We start from the raw sequence: 21,007 nt of genomic DNA, 5'->3' as shown, positions 1-21,007 counted from the left end.
GAACAATCATTGTTACTGGTATTAAGGTCATACACAATGCACCACCCGCCGGAGGTTTGAGTCCTCTCTCGGGCAAGTGTGTGTGTGTGTGTGTGTGTGTAGTTCTTAGTATAAGTTAGTTTAAGTAGTGTGTAAGCCTAGGGACCGATGACCTCAGCAGTCCCTTAAGAATTCACATACATCTCAACATTTTTAAACGTACAGAATGTATGCTCCCATTCGCGATCACTAATGAGATTCCGGAGTGCCGTGAACAACTTTATTGTGACAACAAGTAATAATTTATGTGTGGAAAGGCATGCTGTCTATTCCACGTGGTGCTAAGTGCATAAAGAGGTACACAAGATCGCGCCAACGGGAGTACCTCTTCAGTCGCTCGGCTGACTGTCGTCATCAGTGTCTGCTGTTGATGTTTCCCAGTCTCTACGGATTTGAGAAGATCACGTAGCGTAGACCGTCGGGATACAAAAGATCTCCGAAGCTTTTAACTGAACTATCACCCACTAAGTAATGTCTACATCATATTGTAATAAACAATTGACCCTGCTGCATAGAGCAGTGTGTTGAAACATGCTTCCCTTAATCAGAGGCTGATGAGCAAAGAGAGAGTCAGGATTTTTAGTCGTACATAGCACGCGCCACTGAACAGAGTAACATTACCTCAGATGTGCCTACTTTTTCTATTCAGACGCTCAACCGGACACTTCAGGGGAACAATATTATTACTGTATACAGTGAACGCATATGCTAAATTGGTTCGCTTATAATGATATCCTAGTGACGAGTCTTACAAATCAGAACATATCACAAAGTGTCTACAGCTTTTTCTCTACCGTTATTGTGAAATGTATTTATAAATTTTAACAAATATTCATACTCTCAAAACAGCCAATTGTGTTATAGAAGACGGTGCTATAAATGGAGAAGCGAGAAACGGATGCAACTGCAACCGGGTGCCACAAAAATTTTTAAAAGTTTTTATCGCAAGTAAGAGGAATGAAAACGAATTGACGAGACAAAGTACATGACATATCGTCATCAGAAGATGGAATGCGTAGGATGAACTTAGTTTCCAATGCCATGTAGTAGGAAATTGATCGTCAGTCGAAGAGAAAACGTAAAATAATTTCTTGATGGTATCAACTGTTTAGATATGTAGAAATGAAGAAATATAGTAAAAGATAAGGATAAATAAAGACACCAACTGAAGAGCAAGACTGCTCTCCTAACAAATATGTCCATTTTCCTTCACACTATCATTGCGTTAGCTATTTTATCTACGTTCAAAATTCTGTTGTATCATGTCCATTTCTTTTAATCTTATAAATTTGACTTTCGACAAATACGAGACGTTAAACGCGAACCTTATAATCCGAATCTCTACCCTCTGCGTTATCTTTATGTTGCAAAGATTTTCTTCATTATTGCTCTTTATTAATGCTTAAACTTCTGAAAACGAAGGTAGATATTTATGAAATATCTGTAAACAATTGCATACTTCTCGTAGTTAGGCACAGTTTATATCTGAATATCATTGGCTCCTGTATAGTAATACTGAAGTACGGAAAGTAGATAACAACATGTTCTGTATTGAAGGAAATACGGTAAAGCTATTCGCCTCGCCCTCTGAATGTACACAACTTACTTCTATTGAAAATGAAAACTGAAACTTTACATGCATATGAACATTTCTTCTGGCTGTAAATATGTGTTGTTTTTAAGCTTCCTGTGCCTAACCGGGACTCGAATGTAGAACGCCTCCTTTTCCTGCCTATGCTATTACCAACTAGCCCTCCAGAAGTACACGTTCATGACCCCGCACCCACAGCATCAGTTCTGCCCCAACATACCTAGCAGAACTAGCACACCCTGGATGAAAGGATATCTCTGAGAAATGTGTACCCAGTACCTGAGGCTATTTCCACAACGGATAACTTACTCTGCTACTGTGTGAGTACTCTTGCGAAAATTCTGAAAGTAGGACGTAGTTTTGGGGGCGGGTTAGGATTAGTTCATGGACAGATCAGCAGCTAAATATATTGCACAGGTAAAGCAAAGTTCGACATACTAGTCCAGTTACGACACAATGTTTTTACTACGATGGAGGGATTGACGACTGTGGTCGATGTGATACATAGACAGTAATTTTTTCATGAATCGTGACGGCACTTTATTTTACAGATTCGTCTTCAACACACGAACTTTTACACTTCGCTATTACCGATTTCGGCTACTGCCATCTCCAGATCATAAAATATTCTGATGTAGTTGTGGTGTCACCGCCAGACACCACACTTGCTAGGTGGTAGTTTAAATCGGCCGCGGTCCATGTAGTACATGTCGGACCCGCGTGTCGCCACTGTGATCGCAGACCTAGCGCCACCACCAAGGCAGGTCTCGTGATACGATAGTGGACTCGGCCCCAGTTGTACGAGAACCAAGCTACCGCCCAGTTGTACGCGAACCTAGCTATCGCCCAGTGGTACGAAGCCTTTCTCTCTCATTAGCCGAGAGACAGAATAGCCATCAGCTAAGTTAATGGCTACGAACTAGCAAGGAGCCATTTGTATCAGTGCCTATAGCGTACGAGTATTCAAGAGAGATGTATTCCAAGGAATCAATAAAAGTTAAGTAAAAAGCATCTACATACTTTTCTTCTTATTCATTCATAAGTTTTTATGTTCCAGACTTCACGCCCGTATGCTTATTGCCGTTCGTGCACCATCGGCCACAGCGTTAGTTTAGCATTCCTTTTCAGCAATCCACATCACGGTGTCGGTCCAGCTACCGACACTACAGTAGTATCAACGTCAAACTAAACGTGTAGGTGCATAAGAAGTGCACGTACAATGTACCTACATGTTAAGTTTGACGTTGATACTACATCAGAATGTTTTTTGATGTGTAAATGGAAGTGGTCGAAACCGGTAATAGTGAAGTGTAAGTGTTTGTGTGATCAAGAAGAACATGTAAACTGGCAGAAAACAGGATCAAGGACTCATTCTCAGACTATGCCTTCAGCTGATAAATCGTGACGGTCTAAGCACTCCAAGATCTCACGAAATGCTAGGGCAACTGACGTAGTCATTTACCTCATGTGGAAAGAGGGATATTTTTACGTGCGTTTTCTGTCCGGGATACTGTAAAATTGCGTGGAGTGCGGCAGTGGTCACACTGGTTCCATTCTTTCGACCACTAGATTATAGCGAAAAATTACGGGTGATAACTGAAACGTCAAAAGGGACGAAGACCCAAAATCGTTTACTCTGTTTATTTATCTGTCTACACAACTGTTTCCAAGTAAAACTATTTACTTATCGAACGTGTGTCGAGAACCTGGAGCGACTGCCAAATTAATTTGTCTCCTATGTTACTTCGTTTTGACGCTTTCTGCCCAGTTAATGGCATTCCCAATCCTAGTAAACATACTACAGCGCACTTACTTACGGTGATTCTGAAACGTGCAGGCAAATGAGAACCGAACACCTGCTTCAACGGAATCCTGAGAAGGTTCCATGTTGGAAAACACTGCAACAGTTTCCTTGCCGACCTGGAGAAAGACATTCGTGGACAACTGTTTCAGCCGGAAATCGCAGTGCAGGAGTAAGTGCGGATGTGGATCAGTCAATGGCTGACCGCGTTCTACGAAACAGCAAGTGATGGTCTCGTCTCCCAATGGGATAAATGTCTGAACACGTGTGGTGATTACATCTAAAAGGTCCCGTGATGGGGGGTGTTGGGCCTTCATTGGACTGTCTATTGCGCTCAGAAGAATCAAGAACAGAGCTTACGGATTGCCACCGATATCTTACTCAAATTTTATGGCAAATTCCTATTTGAACCAACTGCTGAGGTCATCGTTCCCTAGATTTATTCACTTAAACTAACTTACGTAAAGGACAACACACACATCCATGCCCGAGGGAGGACTCGAACCTCCGACGGTAGATTCGCGCTAATCGTGGCAAGGAGCCTCAGTCGGCGTGGCTACCCGGAGAGGCCACCGTATTTGCTGTTGGTAACATCCATGTTTAATAACCCATATCGCTCTTGATGAGAATCTGACCCCCTCATAGCTCGGTCGCCCGTATTGTTCCGCCTAGGGAACCTGCCATGCAAACTGTTATAATTCAGACTACCTACTGATAGCTTTATTTATGCAAAAGCATAAAAGAATTGTGATCATGATCCAGCAAATATTTTTAAAAGCTCTAAGGAACTCAGATGACTTACGTTTCACAAAACTACAGCAAGGGAAACGTGTAATCTTTGTATGTTTGAATTATACACACCATTTTCTCTGCACACTAGCGTTGCTCATAAAATTCATTTAGAAAATGTACGTATGATTCAAAAGGAACTGTTAGTTTATAACTGAGAAGCATATTAATGCCCCTTAAATTTATTGTTGTGACGACTGAAAATTGGTGTTGCTTCTCATGGCAACTCTAAATTTTGTTGATTATATCAGTGATCTGGTCTTACTGACCTGATATTTGAATAATGTAGCTTTACCACCGCAAATCGCGTGCAACTGTCTCATTATTGCTTTATATCAATGCTTTTGTTAAGCACTCTGGAATATTCAGTAAAATATAAGTAATTCAATAAAGGTAATCTTCATTGATTTGATTCATCATTCTCAGGCTACTAACAAATGGAGTACAGGAAATTATGTCAGATATAGCCTGCTAATTTCCATTATAAGCCATCGATAAACGTGTATTAAAGTGGATAAACGGGTAAAAAGAAAGCAGATAACTGCAAATTAAATTGCCAGTTGTTGTTTGTGTTCTGCGTTACTTAACGTTTATATAGACGACACCAGTAGTAAATGAAACATTTGAGAAGACAAAAAATCTTTGTTTGCGTACATCTTAGCAGCGTCGATATACACTGCCGGAAAAAAAATCGCAGCACGAAAAAGTAATTAATGGAGGGTAACGATATTTCGGGAATCCTTTTTCTAGGTAACGTATATAAGAGATTAACATCGCAAGATCATAGAGGTAAACGAGACAAGCCACTCAAAGTGTGAAATGCTGTTTCATCAGCAACCGGGTAACCTGCCAGAATGCTGAATGCAGGCATGCAGAGGTGCAGATACTGTGTTGCACGGGTGCCGGATGTCGGTGTGTGAGATGAAGTTCCATGCCTGTATCACTTGGCCAGTCAATACAGGGATGGTTAATACTGTTTGTGGATGGCGCTAGAATTATCGTCGAATGATGTCCCATAAGTGCTTGATTGGAGACACATCTGTTGATGAGGCAGGCTGAGGCAACAGTTCGAAACTGTAAATCAGAGCTGTATGGGGATAAGCGTTATCCTCTTGGAAAGCACCCAATGGGATGCTGTTAATGAACGCCAAAAAAACATGTAGAATCACCAGACTGACGTAGAAACCTGCGGTCAGGGTGCTTGGAATAAACCAAAAACGAGATCCCGCTCTCATACGAAATCGCATCCCAGACCATTACTCCGCGTACAGGTCTAGTGTGTCTAGCAACACCACCTAGACTACAGGGCTGCGCGCACACTTGAGACGTCACATGCTGATGGCCGGGTCTGTATCGGAACGCTCCTGTTAAGCAATCTGCAGCTATACGAACTTTATACGAGTTGTAGAGCTGAGACCGCATAGTGATTCTCGTGGTTTCATCTTCTACATGGCCTTTTAATGAAAGTATGGAAATTTATACCATTGCGTAAAGTAACTGAACAAAACTTCCCTACCCGGGTTCCTGGGTTAGATTCCCGGCGGCGTCAGGGATTTTCTTTGCCTCGTGATGACTGGGTGTTGTGTGATGTCCTTAGGTTAGATAGGTTTAAGTAGTTATAAGTTCTAGGAGAGTTATGACGATAAATGTTAAGTCCCATAGTGCTCAGAGCCATTTTTGAACAAAACTGCCCTATGTTATTTCAAGATGTAAAATTATTTTGACGATATGCCTTAAATACGCGTTTCTAGGCTTGAATACAAACCGTAATTTTAAATGCTGTCTTTTACGTCAGGAGCTACGTTATCTTGCAGTAAAAAATCGGCAATATGCAACAACAAGCACCCGTTTTCAGTTTTAAATAAAGCAGCTGGAGCTCCTACAGAATTAAAGAATTTGTTTCCCCGATTATTTTCGTAAATTTTCCTCTCCACTTCAAAATTTGCTGACCTCACACGAAACTCAGATCACTCGACGAAATTGAGCACCTCCTGACATAATGTTTAATAAAGCAAAAATCCCGAAAATATATTTTATTTCCCTGTTTCTCCAGAACTTTAGAACCTTAAACATGAAAATATTGTTTCTCCTATATTCTTGACTTAAATTCGTGTCACAGAGTACTGTTAATTTAATCACAATGCACTTACCTCGAAATTGTGCTTTACGTACTGCTTAATCAGCCGAACACTGAATTCATTAAAAAAAATTTCTAAGGTAGTTTACTCAAATTGAATTTATTTCCGAATAGCTGTTTATGTAAAAATGAACAAAATCATTCTGTAGCTCTTCCAAATAAAAGTACTGGAAACTCAATAATCTGGTAGGAATGATAAGGAATACTAAACATTTTCGAGCCATACTAATTAATATAGCTACTCTGTGTGACAATAGTTGCAAATATGAGAGACATTTCACAGCCAGCTTCGTATTAACCTCGCATCAATGGTCCAGAATGAAGAAACAAATTATACCGGTACATGATACATAACTGCTTTTAAAAAAAAATTGGCAAATGCGGTGCAATGGAAACAAACAACACGCTATAAATTTTTTGTCATTTACTTACCCTTGAATGATGCATAGACACAAATTCCTGTCTGGGAGCAAAAGGGAACGCAACACTTGTATCCCATGCTCCGAAGAACTGTAGGCGAATACTGTATGAAATCTATATGAGTTTCACGTGGCACACACTTTCAACACAACATACACGTCAACAGGACTGCCGACTAAAGATAAGACGGCCAACAGTTTGCGACGTCACGTGCTAATATGACCGCTGTGCGTAGGCCTTGTATCTAGAAGGCTTTGGTCTAGCACGCAGATAGTTTGTTCGCAGGAACTCATCTGGTCCCCTTCTACACAACACATGGCAGCCACTAGTACCGAGACAAAACCTTCTTTCATCAGAAAACACAACAGACCTCCATCATATTCTCCATTGAGTTCACGCTTGACACCGAGGAAGTCGCAGAAGTAGGTGGTTTTGGGTCAGTGGAATGCATGCTACAGGGCGTCTGAACCATAGCTTTCCTTGAATTATTAGGTTTTTAACAGATCGCTGTAATACCAACTACCACTCAAATTGCTTCTGCAGATGCTACACGATGCACCAGAGTCATACACCCACACGATGGTCTTCCCTCTAGGCAATGCCATGTGCCCTTCTGGAGTCCGGTCTCCTTGCGACGGTGCATTCTCGGGACCGCCGCTGCCAGCAGTAGTATGTAGTGGCTACTTTACTGCCAGGTATTTCTGCAGTACCGCGGAAGGAAAATCCAGCTTCTCTTAGCCGTATTGCACGAACTCGTTGAAACCCAGTGAGGTGTTGGTTAAGACGTATTTGTCACCTTGAAGGCATTCGTGACTAACATCAACTGCAATCATAAAAGTAGCTAAAGTTAACGATCGTTAAAGCGTATATTTAAAGGAAACCTGATTTTTCAACCTCACAGGGGCGCTACTAGCGCATTCTTCTGCCACTGTCTCGAAATTTGAATAGACATCATCTTCTAGATGTAAAAAAGCGTCTGCAAACTTTCGTTTATGTCGCACGACTCCTTCTTGGTGCTGCGATTTTTTTTTCCGACAGAGTATTTCTCGCATGAAAATACTGCTCGTTACGGAATGTGCAATTTTCGAATTTAGTTGCTATTGCCCAATTTCGAAATCTTAGTCATTATCAAGTCGTGGTCAATAATGTCTATTACGTCGCAAACGTGTGGCACCCAAATCTGTCCACCAGCGCTCATGTGGAGCGAATTATAAACAACAAGGAAGTCACACAGAATCCACATCATCTCTGTTATGAGTATATAACTGATTCACATGGTATATTCACACGAAGAAATGTGTTGTGACATGTTATCTAGAGGTTAGCTGATAACTATGAAGTTTCTATTGGCCAATTGCAATGAAATTTTTCACTTTTACAGCTCAAAACGGACGAAGTCTTAATTTGACTTTTTTTATACTTCAGATTCAAAAAATTACAGACTGACTACAAAATTATACCATTTAGGAAATAATGACGTGCTTTCAAGTGTTTTTAATTCCATTCTCGTTCAAATGCTATGTGAAAATGGAAATTCAAACACCCGGAAGCACAGCATTAGTCATCACAAGATATCCCGTGAAATCAATCGGACAAGCCATAATTACAGGCCGCGCACGACTAGCGGAGAGGCCTACGCGGTGCAGTCATAGACTGTGCTGCTGGTCACGGCGGAGGTTCGAGTGCTTCCTCGGGCATGGGTGTGTGTGTTTGTCCTTAGGATAATTTAGGTTAAGTAGTGTGTAAGCTTAGGGACTGATGACCTTAGCAGTTAAGACCCATAAGATTTCACACACACACAGACACACACACACACACACACACACACACACACACACACACACACACACACACATAATTACAGGAATTTTGGTAGCAAACAAGGAGTGGCGTTGACAATCAGGTTCTATTGGAACATGACCCTTTCTAAAACTTATATGGAGCACAGTGTTGGGGAATGACTAAAACGCATCAACGAAGATCAAACGCAGCAAGAACGGTGTCCCAGTGTCAGAGTTTAGTTTACGCATGAGGCGACCGCCTAGGAGACTCAGATTGCTGGTAGCATGTTTACAGGGTTTTACAGAAGTATAAGTTTGGTGCATAAGTTCGTAACGTTTTTGGCTTCGCATGTTGGTATTTCGTTTACTACGTGTTTGCTTATCGTTTGCCATATTTTAGTGTAACTCGCTGTTCCTATTTGAGTTTAAATGTAATCATTTTATCATTTGGACATAGTGAGTGGAGCTATGGCTAATAGGAAATAGTCAAGTGGGAAAATAGGAACATTTCTGAAATATTCTTCTGTCTGAGTTAGGAAACAGCACCAGAGACAGTCACAATCATTTCCGCCTTGTACGGGGATAAACGCAATTCGACGAAGCACGGAAAGAAAATTGCCTTCTCTTTCTAAGGAAAATCGTTTTGACATTAGGGACATTTTAGATTTCGGAAAACCTTAGGTGTTTCATGAAGATCGTTTAAATACATTAATCCACGACGATGCACGTCACTGTATTCGAGAACTGGTGAATGTGATGAACTGTGATGATTTCACCCCGTGCGACATTTGCAGTGGGGAAGTTAAAAAAATCGGGTTTATGGGTACCCCATCCTCTGAGCCACAATCATGAAAATTAACAAGTGGTCGTTTGTGCATCTCTGCTCCCCGTCAATAATTGGCTCGTGAACAACACTAACCACTCCTATCCTGTATCGTTACTGGTGATGAGAAATTGTGTCTTTATACTAACTTAAGAAAAGGAAAGGAATGGCTAAGCGCAAACAAAGCAGCAACTCGCCGTACAAAGATCTGCATGCATCCACAAAAGATGGTGTAGATGGAGCAGCGACGGTGTGGTGTGGTATGAATTGCTTCCCCGAGGAGTAGCTATCACTGCTGAAATTTATCTGAGACTTCTAAGAGACGCCATCTGAGACGATTACCAGGAAGAATGCGCGAAGTGATGCTGCACAACGATAACGCCCACCTGCACTCTGCTTGACTGACAAATGCACTACACAGGGAGTGGCTTGGCACGTCAGTCCGCACCCGTTTTATTCACCTGATCTTGCACCCTCAGATTTTCAGTTTTTCCACTCCCTATAGAATGACCTTCAATGAACTTTCTTTCCGGATGAAAATGCGTTCTGAACATGGCTCGAGTGTTCTTCGCCTCAAAGCCACGTGATTTCTACAGCTGCGAAATCAAAAATTTGCCCCAACACCGACAAAATGTTGTAAATATCGAAGGGGAATATATTATTCATGACTAAAATGTCTGTTATGTGCATTTGTTACATTTATTAAACTTATGGAGAAATGCAACGCTTTTATGCACGAACCCAGTACCTCTGGGGTTTCAACAGATGACTGAGCAACAGATACAGGTCACGCCAGAGATTACACATATCAGAAGATACACAGCGTCTGTAGCCAAATAGTTAGCCTCACTACCTCTAGCGCGGAGGACCGTGTTCGATTCCCAGCGCCCCCTCATAATTTTTCTGAAGTAGTGATGTCTGAAACGGAGTCCACTCAGCCACGCGAGGCCACGTGGGGAGCTGCTTGAACAAAGAAGTGCACTATCTGGATTTATCTACTGGCAATAAATGCAGGAGGGATTGGTGGTACGTTGATCACAGTGCATCTGCTCCCTTGTCTGCAGCCATAGCACGCCTAGGGCTTAGCCCTCGATGTCTGTTGATGTTATATCATTGGATGAAGCATCTCTGAAGATTTAGATTAGTAATATCTATAGTGGCGTAGCACATCAGTGAGGAACAGGTTTGACAGAACACATACTTAAATCAATCGATCCATATTATCGCGCCGAATAAATTTGTTCAAAATGTTTCTGAATTTCTAAGGGACCGAACTGCTTAGGTCATCGGACCCTAGACTTACACACTACTTAAACTATGATAATAACAACACACACCCATGCCTGAGGGAGGACTCGAAGTAATGGACTGTGCGGCTGGTCCCGGAGGAGGTTCGAATCCTCCCTCGGGCATGGGTGTGTGTATTTGTCGTTAGGATAATTTAGGTTAAGTAGTGTGTAAGCTTAGGGACTGATGACCTTAGCAGTTAGGCCCCATAAAAATTTCACATACTATTTTTTTATTTTATTTTTATTTATTTATTTTATTTTACTTTTTTATTTTTTTATTTTTTATTTTTTGAGGAACTGCAAACGTGCGCTTTCCTGGATGGCAGTAATAGCGATTTCAATTAATTTCACGACGTATTGACGGGCGCCGCGTCACAATCTGTGCCCATGCTGAGCAGCTGCAGTGGTAGCAAAATACTTGGAGTGATTCTCCGCATTGACATGTGCCTAATTTATGTTTATCTTGTATGAGATGTCCGGATAAGGAACCCTTGATTTCAACTAAAATTTCTCGAAAGCTAACATTGATAGACGAGTGCAGCAAACGGTATGTTTATTGTGAAATATTTTACTTTTTTATTTTTTTATTTTTTATTTTTTGAGGAACTGCAAACGTGCGCTTTCCTGGATGGCAGTAATAGCGATTTCAATTAATTTCACGACGTATTGACGGGCGCCGCGTCACAATCTGTGCCCATGCTGAGCAGCTGCAGTGGTAGCAAAATACTTGGAGTGATTCTCCGCATTGACATGTGCCTAATTTATGTTTATCTTGTATGAGATGTCCGGATAAGGAACCCTTGATTTCAACTAAAATTTCTCGAAAGCTAACATTGATAGACGAGTGCAGCAAACGGTATGTTTATTGTGAAATCTGTAACAATTTAATACAGAAGTTGTACAGAGCTTTTGAAATAGTTAGAAAAGATGCTAACAGAAGGAGGCATAATCACAATACGTAGTGCGTGTAAATAATGCGCGCCAGCTCAGAACGATCAATTACACCATAGGAAAGTGAAAGATGGCGGTGGTGGTTAGTGTTTAACGTCCCGTCGACAACGAGGTCATTAGAGACGGAGCGCAAGCTCGGGTTAGGGAAGGATTGGGAAGGAAATCGGCCGTGCCCTTTCAAAGGAACCATCAGGAACCATCCCGGCACTTGTCTGAAACGATTTAGGGATATCACGGAAAACCTAAATCAGGATGGCTGGAGACGGGATTGAACCGTCGTCCTCCCGAATGCGAGTCCAGTGAAAGATCGCTAGCGTACCGAAAGAAGAGGTTTTCCCCCAATACTCGAATACCGCAAAACCCGATTCGAAAACCGTTCTTACAGCCTTCGACCAACTTCAACTGACAGGCAACGCGGCTGACGATCTAGAGGGGAATTTCGGCGTCAGGCAAACCGTAGTTACTACCGAAAATGTCGCCACGGTTTCTGGAATTATTCAACAAAACCCAAGGAAATCCGTCTGAATGACTGATGCAGAGACTGATTTGAAGCGTTTCAGCACACAGAAAATACCCCGTCACTGCCTACTCATATTTTGGTAGAAAATTCACAGCGTACAGCACACGAGTTGTGCGACTGACGTCTGCCTTTGCGCCTTGTCTGAATATATGAGACTACTTTTCGTGGGGCACATTCAAAGACAATATACACCGAAACCATCCCATCCCGCTGGACAAGCTTCAGTCGGCCATCTCTGTGGCGTCTGAATCTATTTGCGTTGTGACACTACAGGATTTGATGGCAAAGTTCATTGTGCGTTTGGTCACCTCCGCACTGTGAGTGCTGGACATTTCGAAGAGATAGTGATGTGATTGCAAAGAATGCTCGCTGAGGACGAGTTTAATTCTGCACGCTGATAACGTGCGAAATAAACAGCGCACAGCGACACATGTTAGCAGCCTTCTAAACTGTCTCGAAACTTGTTTATTACTTACCTTTAAAATTCTTACAATTTTCACTATAAACATAGCGTTTCTTGCACTCGTCTATCGATCTTGGTTTTCGAGATACTTAATTTTGAAATCAAGGTCTTCTGCGCTAGGCACCCTGACTCTTTTACGTTGTCGTCTTACGAACATCCTGAAGTATGGGTAACGCTGTACTTCAATCATCTAATGTACATCAAAGTTGCTCAATGGTGCAAATTAATTGGTGCTAACCGCCCCTCTCCCCAAATTCTGTAACTCTCCAGATCCCCAAGCGCCATGCACTCCGCCTCGCCTTCCGTATATACCTCCCCCATCTGCTCCTTTTCCTCGAACATATCCACGTCCTCTACACCTCCCACCACATTGATCCCCTCATCCTCTGGTTGGTCCTCTCAAACCCCGCCCTGTGTCGCGCCTTCACCATTGTGTTCCTCTACCCTTCACCTCTACACTCTTCATCTTCCCCAAGATGGCTCCCTCTCCCAGATGATGCACTCTCTCCCTCCATTTATCCCTCCAATCAATTCTGATCCTCAACTCCCCCTCCCTTCCTCTGTCCTTTCCCTGGGCTCCCTCTTCCCTCTCCCTTCCTTCCATCCTGTTTTTTCCCTGCCTACCCTCTCTCTGCCTACCCCCAGTCCTTTCTGATCTCCGCTCTCTGCCTTTCCCACTCCTTCTTGCTTCCGCCCACCCCCCCTTTTCTATGTCCACTCTCTCCATCGCCTCCCCCTTCTTTCTCTCCTCCCCCCTTTTTGGCCCTCATATGTCCAGGTCATCCCTCCACCCCAATCTGACGCTGTGTCTCCTGTATAGTGCTGTTGTGAGTGTGTTTTCAGTGTTGTGCGGCAATCGAAAATGAAAAAAATTGGTGCTAACCGATTTCCAAAATTTGCTGTTACGTAGAAGAGGGAGATACAGTAAAATTCACATACTCCTTTACCTTTAACCCAAATAAATACAGATTCATTTATAGATATTTTTCTCTTACTACGAGTATACAAAGACAATGGGGAAGGGGACATATACACAGATTTGCCAAAGTATTTATTTGCAAGTTCTCCAATATGATAGGTACGGTAAGCAATAATGTCTCTGTCTACGAAACTTTCAAGGCCACCAACAGACGGAACTCCAGTACCACCTCGTACAATGGCTACAGTCAGCCATCCATTGCCAAGGGTAAAAGAATCGTTAATGTCTGTACTAAAATTAAGTGTACAACCACAGAAAACACACGGTCCGTCGACAAGTGCAGTAGCAGCAGTATTCTTCACAGAATTCTTCTTCTTGTCTGCAGCAGATGTAGAGAATTCAATGTTCTCAATTGTTTTGCAAATTGTCTGTTTAGAACGACGACGTAGTCTTCTGTCTACATTTAGTTCGTTAAATAGCGAACAGTATTTACAATATGTAAGCTGAGCGAAGGAACTACAGAAATATATGCCCAAGTTGAAGTAAAAGTTTGATAATCTGACTGAATAGAAGTGCATATATAGCCAGCGCTTAGCAACGAGTGCAGGAGTGCCTCGGCTGCTGGGGTCGGCGCTCACCGTTCTGCCCGGGGGCACCGGCGACTCCCACGCGCACACACGGCTCCGCGTGTTATTGTTGTACTCGAGGAAGAGGTCTCCGTTGCGGACGGCCTTCGGCGACACGGGGTTGGGGGGCGGCAGCGGCGGCGGCTCCTGCGGTGGCGGCGACGTCTGCGGCTGCGGCAACGCCTGCACCGGCGTCTCCGCCACCGACGCAGCCTGCCCGTCCACTGCGAAACAAAACACTCGCCGTCCAGAGAGACCATTTCACAAGATACTGCTAAGCCTTAGTGTAAGCGAAGGGACAATTTTAAATTTTGGACAGTTTTTCGAAAGTTTCATCACAGTTGATAATTCATGAAACACTTACAAAAACCTTCCTTTAGACCGCCATTGCAACAACCGTCTACACGCTGACTTAACTTCGACTTCGCAGCACCCTTCTAGCTAACTGCCCACACGTGACTATGGTGATGCTGTTCTCCAAGAACTATTGCGCGAAATCTCGCGCAGGCTGGAACTGGCGGTGAGTACTTGTGAGCGGTGCATTTGTGACATACGATATTTCGGCCATACCACTCCTGACTACAAACAATTATCATGGGTACGTGTAGCTACGTGCCAATATGCCAAATCTTCTATATTTGCTCTATCGCCTTCTCAATCATCGGAAGTTCTCTTATCTGCCATTCTTACACAACTGTCTCAACAGCAAGCCAGATATAGACTACTGGCCGTTAAAATTGCTACACCACGTAGATGACGTGCTACAGACGAGAAATTTAACCGACAGGAAGAAGATGCTGTGATATGCAAATAACTAGCTTTTCAGAGCATTCACACAAGGTTGGCGCCGGTGGCGACACCTACAACGTGCTGTCATCAGGAAAGTTTCCAACAGATTTCTCATATACAAACAGCAGTTGACCGGCGTTGGCTGGTGAAACGTTGTTGTGATGCGTCGTGTAAGGAGGAGAGATGCGTACCATCACGTTTCAGACTTTGTTAAAGGTGGGACTGTAGCCTATCGCGATTGCGGTTTATCGTATCGCGACATTGCTGCTCGCGTTGGTCGATATTCAATGACTGTTAGCAAAATATGGAATCGGTGCGTTCAGGAGAGTAATGCGGAACGCCGTGCTGGATACCAACGGCCTCGTATCACTAGCAGTCGAGATGACAGGCATCTTATCCCCCTGGCTGTAACGGATCGTGCAGCCACGTCTCGATCCCTGAGTCAATAGAGGGGGACGTTTGCAAGACAACAACGATCTGCACAAACAGTTCGACGACTTTTGCAACAGCATGGACTATCAGCTCGGAGACCATGTCTGCGGTTACCCTTGACGCTGCATCACAGACTGCAACGCCTGCGATGGTGTACTCAGCGACGAAATTGGGTGCAAGAAAGGCAAAAAGTCATTTTTTTGGATGAATCCAGGTTCTCTTTACAGCATCATGATGGTCGCATCCGTGTTTGGCGACATCGCGGTGAACGCACATTGGAAGCATGTATTCGTCATCGCCATACTGGCGTGATGGTATGGGTTGCCATTGGTTACACGTCTCGGTCACCTCTTGTTCGCATTGACGGCACTTTGAACAGTGGAAGTTACATTTCAGATGTGTTACGATCCGTGGCTGTACGCTTCATTCGATCCCAACGAAACCGTACATTTCTGCAGGATAATGCACGACCGCATATTGCAGGTCCTGTACGGGCCTTTCTGGATATAGAAAATGTTCGATTGCTGCACTGGCCAGCGCATTCTCCTCATCTGTCACCAATTGAAAACGTCTGGTCAATGGTGACCGAGCAACTGGCTCGTCACAATACGCCAGTCACTGCTCTTGATGAACCGTGGTATCGTGTTGAAGCTGCATGGGCAGCTGTACCCGTACACGCCATCCAAACTCTGACTCAATACCCAGGCGTATCAAAGCCGTTATTACGGCCAGAGGTAGTTTTTCTGGGTACTGATTTCTCAGGATCTCTGCGCCTAAATTGCGTGAAAATTTAATCACATGTCAGTTCTAATATTATATATTTGTCCAATTAATACCCATATGTCATCCGCATTTCTTCTTGGTGTAGCAATTTTAATGGGCAGTAGTGTATTTGTACCCAACAGAGTGAAATTCTCTCAGTACCATTGAAAAACACTGCTATATACTCTAAATGATTTTAAGGAACTGGAACCATACTCTGCAACAATCTTCCCCGAATAGTAGAGAAAAACTCCTTTCAGACTTCAGAAGACAACTAAAGGTCCACCTTGTACGTAATAGCCAGCTCTGCCACATACTAGTCTGCAACTCAGTCTCACCATTGCTCCATAGTCTAAACAATTTTCGCAGCCTTGACGTCAGAGTTTAATTCTGTTTTTCTACTCACAGACACTGTCACTGTCATTTCAGTCTTCCCTTTCCTCTTTACTCCTCTTTTCCTGATAACACTGAACAGTTCTTTCTTCGTGCACTTTACTGCTACTGCTACTACTATTATTATTACCATTATTGTTATTATTGTTGTAGTCTACTATTATGATGATGATGATTGTTATTATTATTAGTTGGTGAATTTTTTTTAAACCGCTAGTATGTATTGCTCATGGTCAAATGAGAGGGAGAGAGAGCGTCGTAAGTCCTTATTGTAGTCAGGCGTTTTTTTTTATGTAAGTCGTCTGCCGGCTACGAATGCTTCTCCTGTGCCAAACTTTTCATCTCAGAGTAGCAATTGCAACCTATGTCCTCAGTTATCTACTGAATGTGCTCCAGTCTCTATCCCCATCTACAGTTTTTACCTCTACAACTCCCTCTAGTACCATGGAAGACGCCCCTGATGTCTTTACCAATGTCCTGCAATTCTCTCCCTTCCTGTAGTTAGTGTTCTTCCATATCTTCTTCACGTCGCCGATTCTGCGGAGATTCATTACCTTATCAGTCCGCCTAATTTTCAACATTCGTCTGTAGCACTATATCCCAAATACTTTGATACTCTTCTGTTGCGATTTACCCACAGTCCATCTTTCACTACCATAGAGGGCTGTGCTCCGAAATTTCATTCTCAGAAATTGCTTCCTCAAAACATGGACAATGTTTGATACTAGTAGACTTCTATTGGCTGAGAATGACATTTCTGCCAGTGCTAACTGCTTTTTATGTCCTCCTTACTCCGTCCATTATGTGTTATTTTGCTGCCCAGCTATCAGAGTTCCTTAACTTTATCCACTTGTTAATCACCAATTATGATCAAATGTCTCGCTGTTCTCATTTCTACTCCTCCTCATTACCTTCGTCTTTCTTCGATTTATACTCATTCCATATAGAGTGTTCATTCCACTCTGCAGATCCTGTAATTTTTCAGAGGACAGCAAATTCATCATCGAATCTCATCACTGACATTCTTCCACCACCAATTTTAGCTCCACTCTTGAACCTTTCTTCCCTTTTCGTCATTCCTTCTTCGACGTACACATTGAAAAGGAGGGACGAAAGACTGCATCCCAGTCATACAGCCTTTTCAGTTTGAGTACTTCTTTCTTGGTCAGGCTAAATAAGCAAAAATTAAATAAATGAAGTATTTTATTCGAAGAAGGAAATCGGTATGTTTAAAAATCTCAAGTCACAACATGATAACTGACTGATGTGCAGAATGGAAGCATTTTGACATTCGCGAGCACAGTGATCATGGATCTAATGAGGGTTAATTCAGTAGCATTCGGACATATGAGGAAATTATTGTGATTAATACAATTCATAAATTTAAAATAAATTCTATATGTCGACATACATTTACTCGACATGGTTGGTTAATAGCGTTCCTTCGATTTTTCAGCCACGTTATTGCTTCCATTGTCTCGACGACCGACCCAGTCGTCCTCTCCAGGTGTAGCGAATTGTGCTGTTATTTGTACTCACTGCCTTTATTCCAACCAGACTGTGAACTATTATTTGCTATACATCAGAAAATTAATTAACTCAACATTCTTCTGTCCAGTATCTCACAACGGCCCATCTTTCCTCTATAGTTGGGCAGACAAAGCTTGACAGCCCGGAAAGACAGTCTGCCTAGAGCAGAAATCATTGGTTCAGCTTCTCAGAGCTTCTAAAACAAGTCTCGGATAAAAAATTTAACATGATGGAGTATGGCTGCGAAAAGGTGCTTCGATTTTGCGAACTTGGAATGCACGGGGCTTGAGTATTAAGAAAAAAGGTTTTTACAATGAGTTCCAAGGGTTGAAAATTGGTGTGTTAACAAGAAGAAAAAGTGGAGAGAAGGGAATTGAAATGGCGAGAGATTCTGTTCGTTTCTACAACAGTGTCAGGAAGGACGAGAGGGGCAAGACAGAGACGGCAGTGCAAATTCACAAAAAAATAACAGAGGATTGAGGGAGGGGAACAAATTAATGAAAGAATGATCTTTTCCAAACATAGACACGACTACACTCTAGTGGAACTGTATGCCCAAACAAATGGCGCTGGCAGCGTAATCAAAGTTTTATTTTATGAGGAATTGACAAGGGTACTGGAAAAGATATATCCTCAAAATGATTTAGATCATGCGGTAGATTTCAATAGGAGAAAAGGTACAGAAGCAGATGATGTAGTAGTAGGAAGATACGGAGAGAATATCATAAATGAAAATGGTGGAATGTTTGTAAATACACGCTCTGCAGTGGATCTGGAAATGCCAAAAGATCTTCTCCCCGTTAGTGGGTGCATAAATACACGTGGCAGAGTCATTCACGAAATCTGAGAACAATAATAGATTACATCATACAAAAGCAATATTATAGACTTAGGGTGACGGATATCAGGGTATACGAAAGCCCCGAATTTGGCCCTGAGCACTTCCTGCTTGGAGCAAAACTTGTCATTCCACCATGGGGGAAAAGGTAACTCAGAACCATTCTCTATGTTTCAAATCTAATTTAAATATTCTCAGAGATGAAACTATTAGATTTATTTATAAAACGGGGCTAGATTGAGAGCTGCATAATTTTAGTGAGCGGAGAAATGCAGAAGAAAAGTAACAAGAAAGTGAAAGGTATATTCATGAGGCAGCATATAAGAAGCTGGGTGAACACAGAGAAGAAAGGAAAGAAAGCTCAGAGAGGTGGGCGGAGGACTTAGGCGAAAGGTGAAAGTAAATAAGAAAATGTATAACAGTTGGCGGAGTATAAGAGAAGTGCGGGAGAGATCAAACGTTTGTGGAAATAAACAGGGCGATTAAAAAGAAATTATTACTAGGAAAAATATGTGTGAGATGTGAGGAAATAGGTGCAGGGTGGGGGAAGGGGGTCACAAACGTAGCAGAAGCCTGGAGAACTGTGAAGAATTTAAGAAGAGATGTGAATGAACGAACAAATATAACAGTTATTGGCATTCAAGACTGGAAAAGTGGTTTCAAGACACTGTTTACCGATGAGAGAAACCAAGTATGAGGACGCTGAACTAGATTTAGAGAATGAATTATCTGTGGAAAATTTAGAGGAAATGACGGAAACAGAAGCAGGAGGACTGATGAAACTGATGGAAAATTTACCAGACCAGCAAACATACCAACATAATTATTTAAGTATGGTCTGAATGTATTATAGGATTGTTTGAGTAAGTTGCTTAGCGCATGTATGTCGAATAGCGAAGAAGTGCCCGATGAATGGAACTGCCATATGTAACTCCACTTTATAAGAAAGGTAGTAGGAAGACAAGCAGAAATTATAGTGGAGTCAGTGTTACAAACCATATGAGTGGTTATATGGTCCCAAAAGACAGGTAGTGGTGGCTAGTGAAGAGTGTATTATCCGTTTTTTGCTAAGATATTTGTTAGATTAATCTGGTGACTTAGGATTAAAAGCAAATTTTCAAAAGAATGAATACCTATACAGTGGAGAAAACGCTGAAAGGATATTAGTACATGGCCATCACATCAAGTCACGTAAAAATTTTAAACTTTTGGGTGGCATCCTCTGGGAAGACAGAAGAAGTTAGTGGGAGGTATAACAACGAGTAGTCAATGGGAAAACTGCAACCCAGATTTTTAATCCCCATTTTAGGGTCTCCTTTCTGGTTGGAAAGTAAAGGACATGCTATAAAAGTGTACCGTAGGCTCTATAACAAATTATGGATGCGAGTGCTTGAGGCTTATTGTAAAAATAAAAGCAGAGAGATAGTACTAGAAATGCACTATCTCAGGAGACCGTGTAGAATGTTTCGGAAAGACCACATAAGAAATACAACGTGTAAGGAAATGACACAGACTCAAGGAAGTATCACAGATAGAAGAAGCGCAGCTCCACTTATTGTAAAAAATAAAAGCAGAGAGATAGTACTAGAAATGCACTATCTCAGGAGACCGTGTAGAATGTTTCGGAAAGACCACATAAGAAAGACAACGTGTAAGAAAATGACACAGATTCAAGGAAGTATCATAGATAGAAGAAGCGCAGCTCCACTAGTATGGATACGGCAACAGCTGGAGGAACCGCACATGAAGGAGATAACTTGTGTCCTCGTCTGTCGTAGGTATGCGTCCAGGTTTATGTTGTGGCGTGTTTTTCGATGTGGAGCACGTGTAGTATTACTTGCAGAACTAACACAACAAGCACGGCGGTAGCCAAATGTTGAATTTGGTTATGTCCTGTGCGTTTGATGGGTCATAAAAGTGCTAAGAGATTTCTGTTTTGTTTCTCATACCCATCAGTCGGACACATTTGAGCGAGTGACAGAATGCTGGCTTTCTTCCAGGGAAAGACTATTGTCTCTTAATAGTGACTGTGTGTTAAGAGGATTGCTTCATATCCACCTCGGTCAGGATTAGTTTTTATGTGGCTCTATGATTTTAGACGATGACATGCTTCT

The 21,007-nt window shown here is 42.3% G+C and overlaps 1 protein-coding gene across 1 annotated transcript in view; it reads right to left on the bottom strand.

Moving 5' to 3' along the window:
* The window catches only part of LOC124795902 (nephrin-like), a 349,584-nt gene that overhangs the window by 30,337 nt on the left and 298,240 nt on the right, over positions 1–21,007 (bottom strand). The window contains exon 12 of the mRNA XM_047259981.1: positions 14,162–14,373. Coding sequence (XP_047115937.1) covers positions 14,162–14,373 — 212 coding nt within the window. The remainder of the gene's footprint in view (positions 1–14,161; positions 14,374–21,007) is intronic.

Source organism: Schistocerca piceifrons, chromosome 4 (genome assembly GCF_021461385.2).
Source record: "Schistocerca piceifrons isolate TAMUIC-IGC-003096 chromosome 4, iqSchPice1.1, whole genome shotgun sequence".
NCBI classification, from domain to species: Eukaryota; Metazoa; Arthropoda; class Insecta; order Orthoptera; family Acrididae; genus Schistocerca; species Schistocerca piceifrons.
Note: the sequence above shows the minus strand (reverse complement) of the source record. Positions and strands in the feature narration are given on the sequence as shown.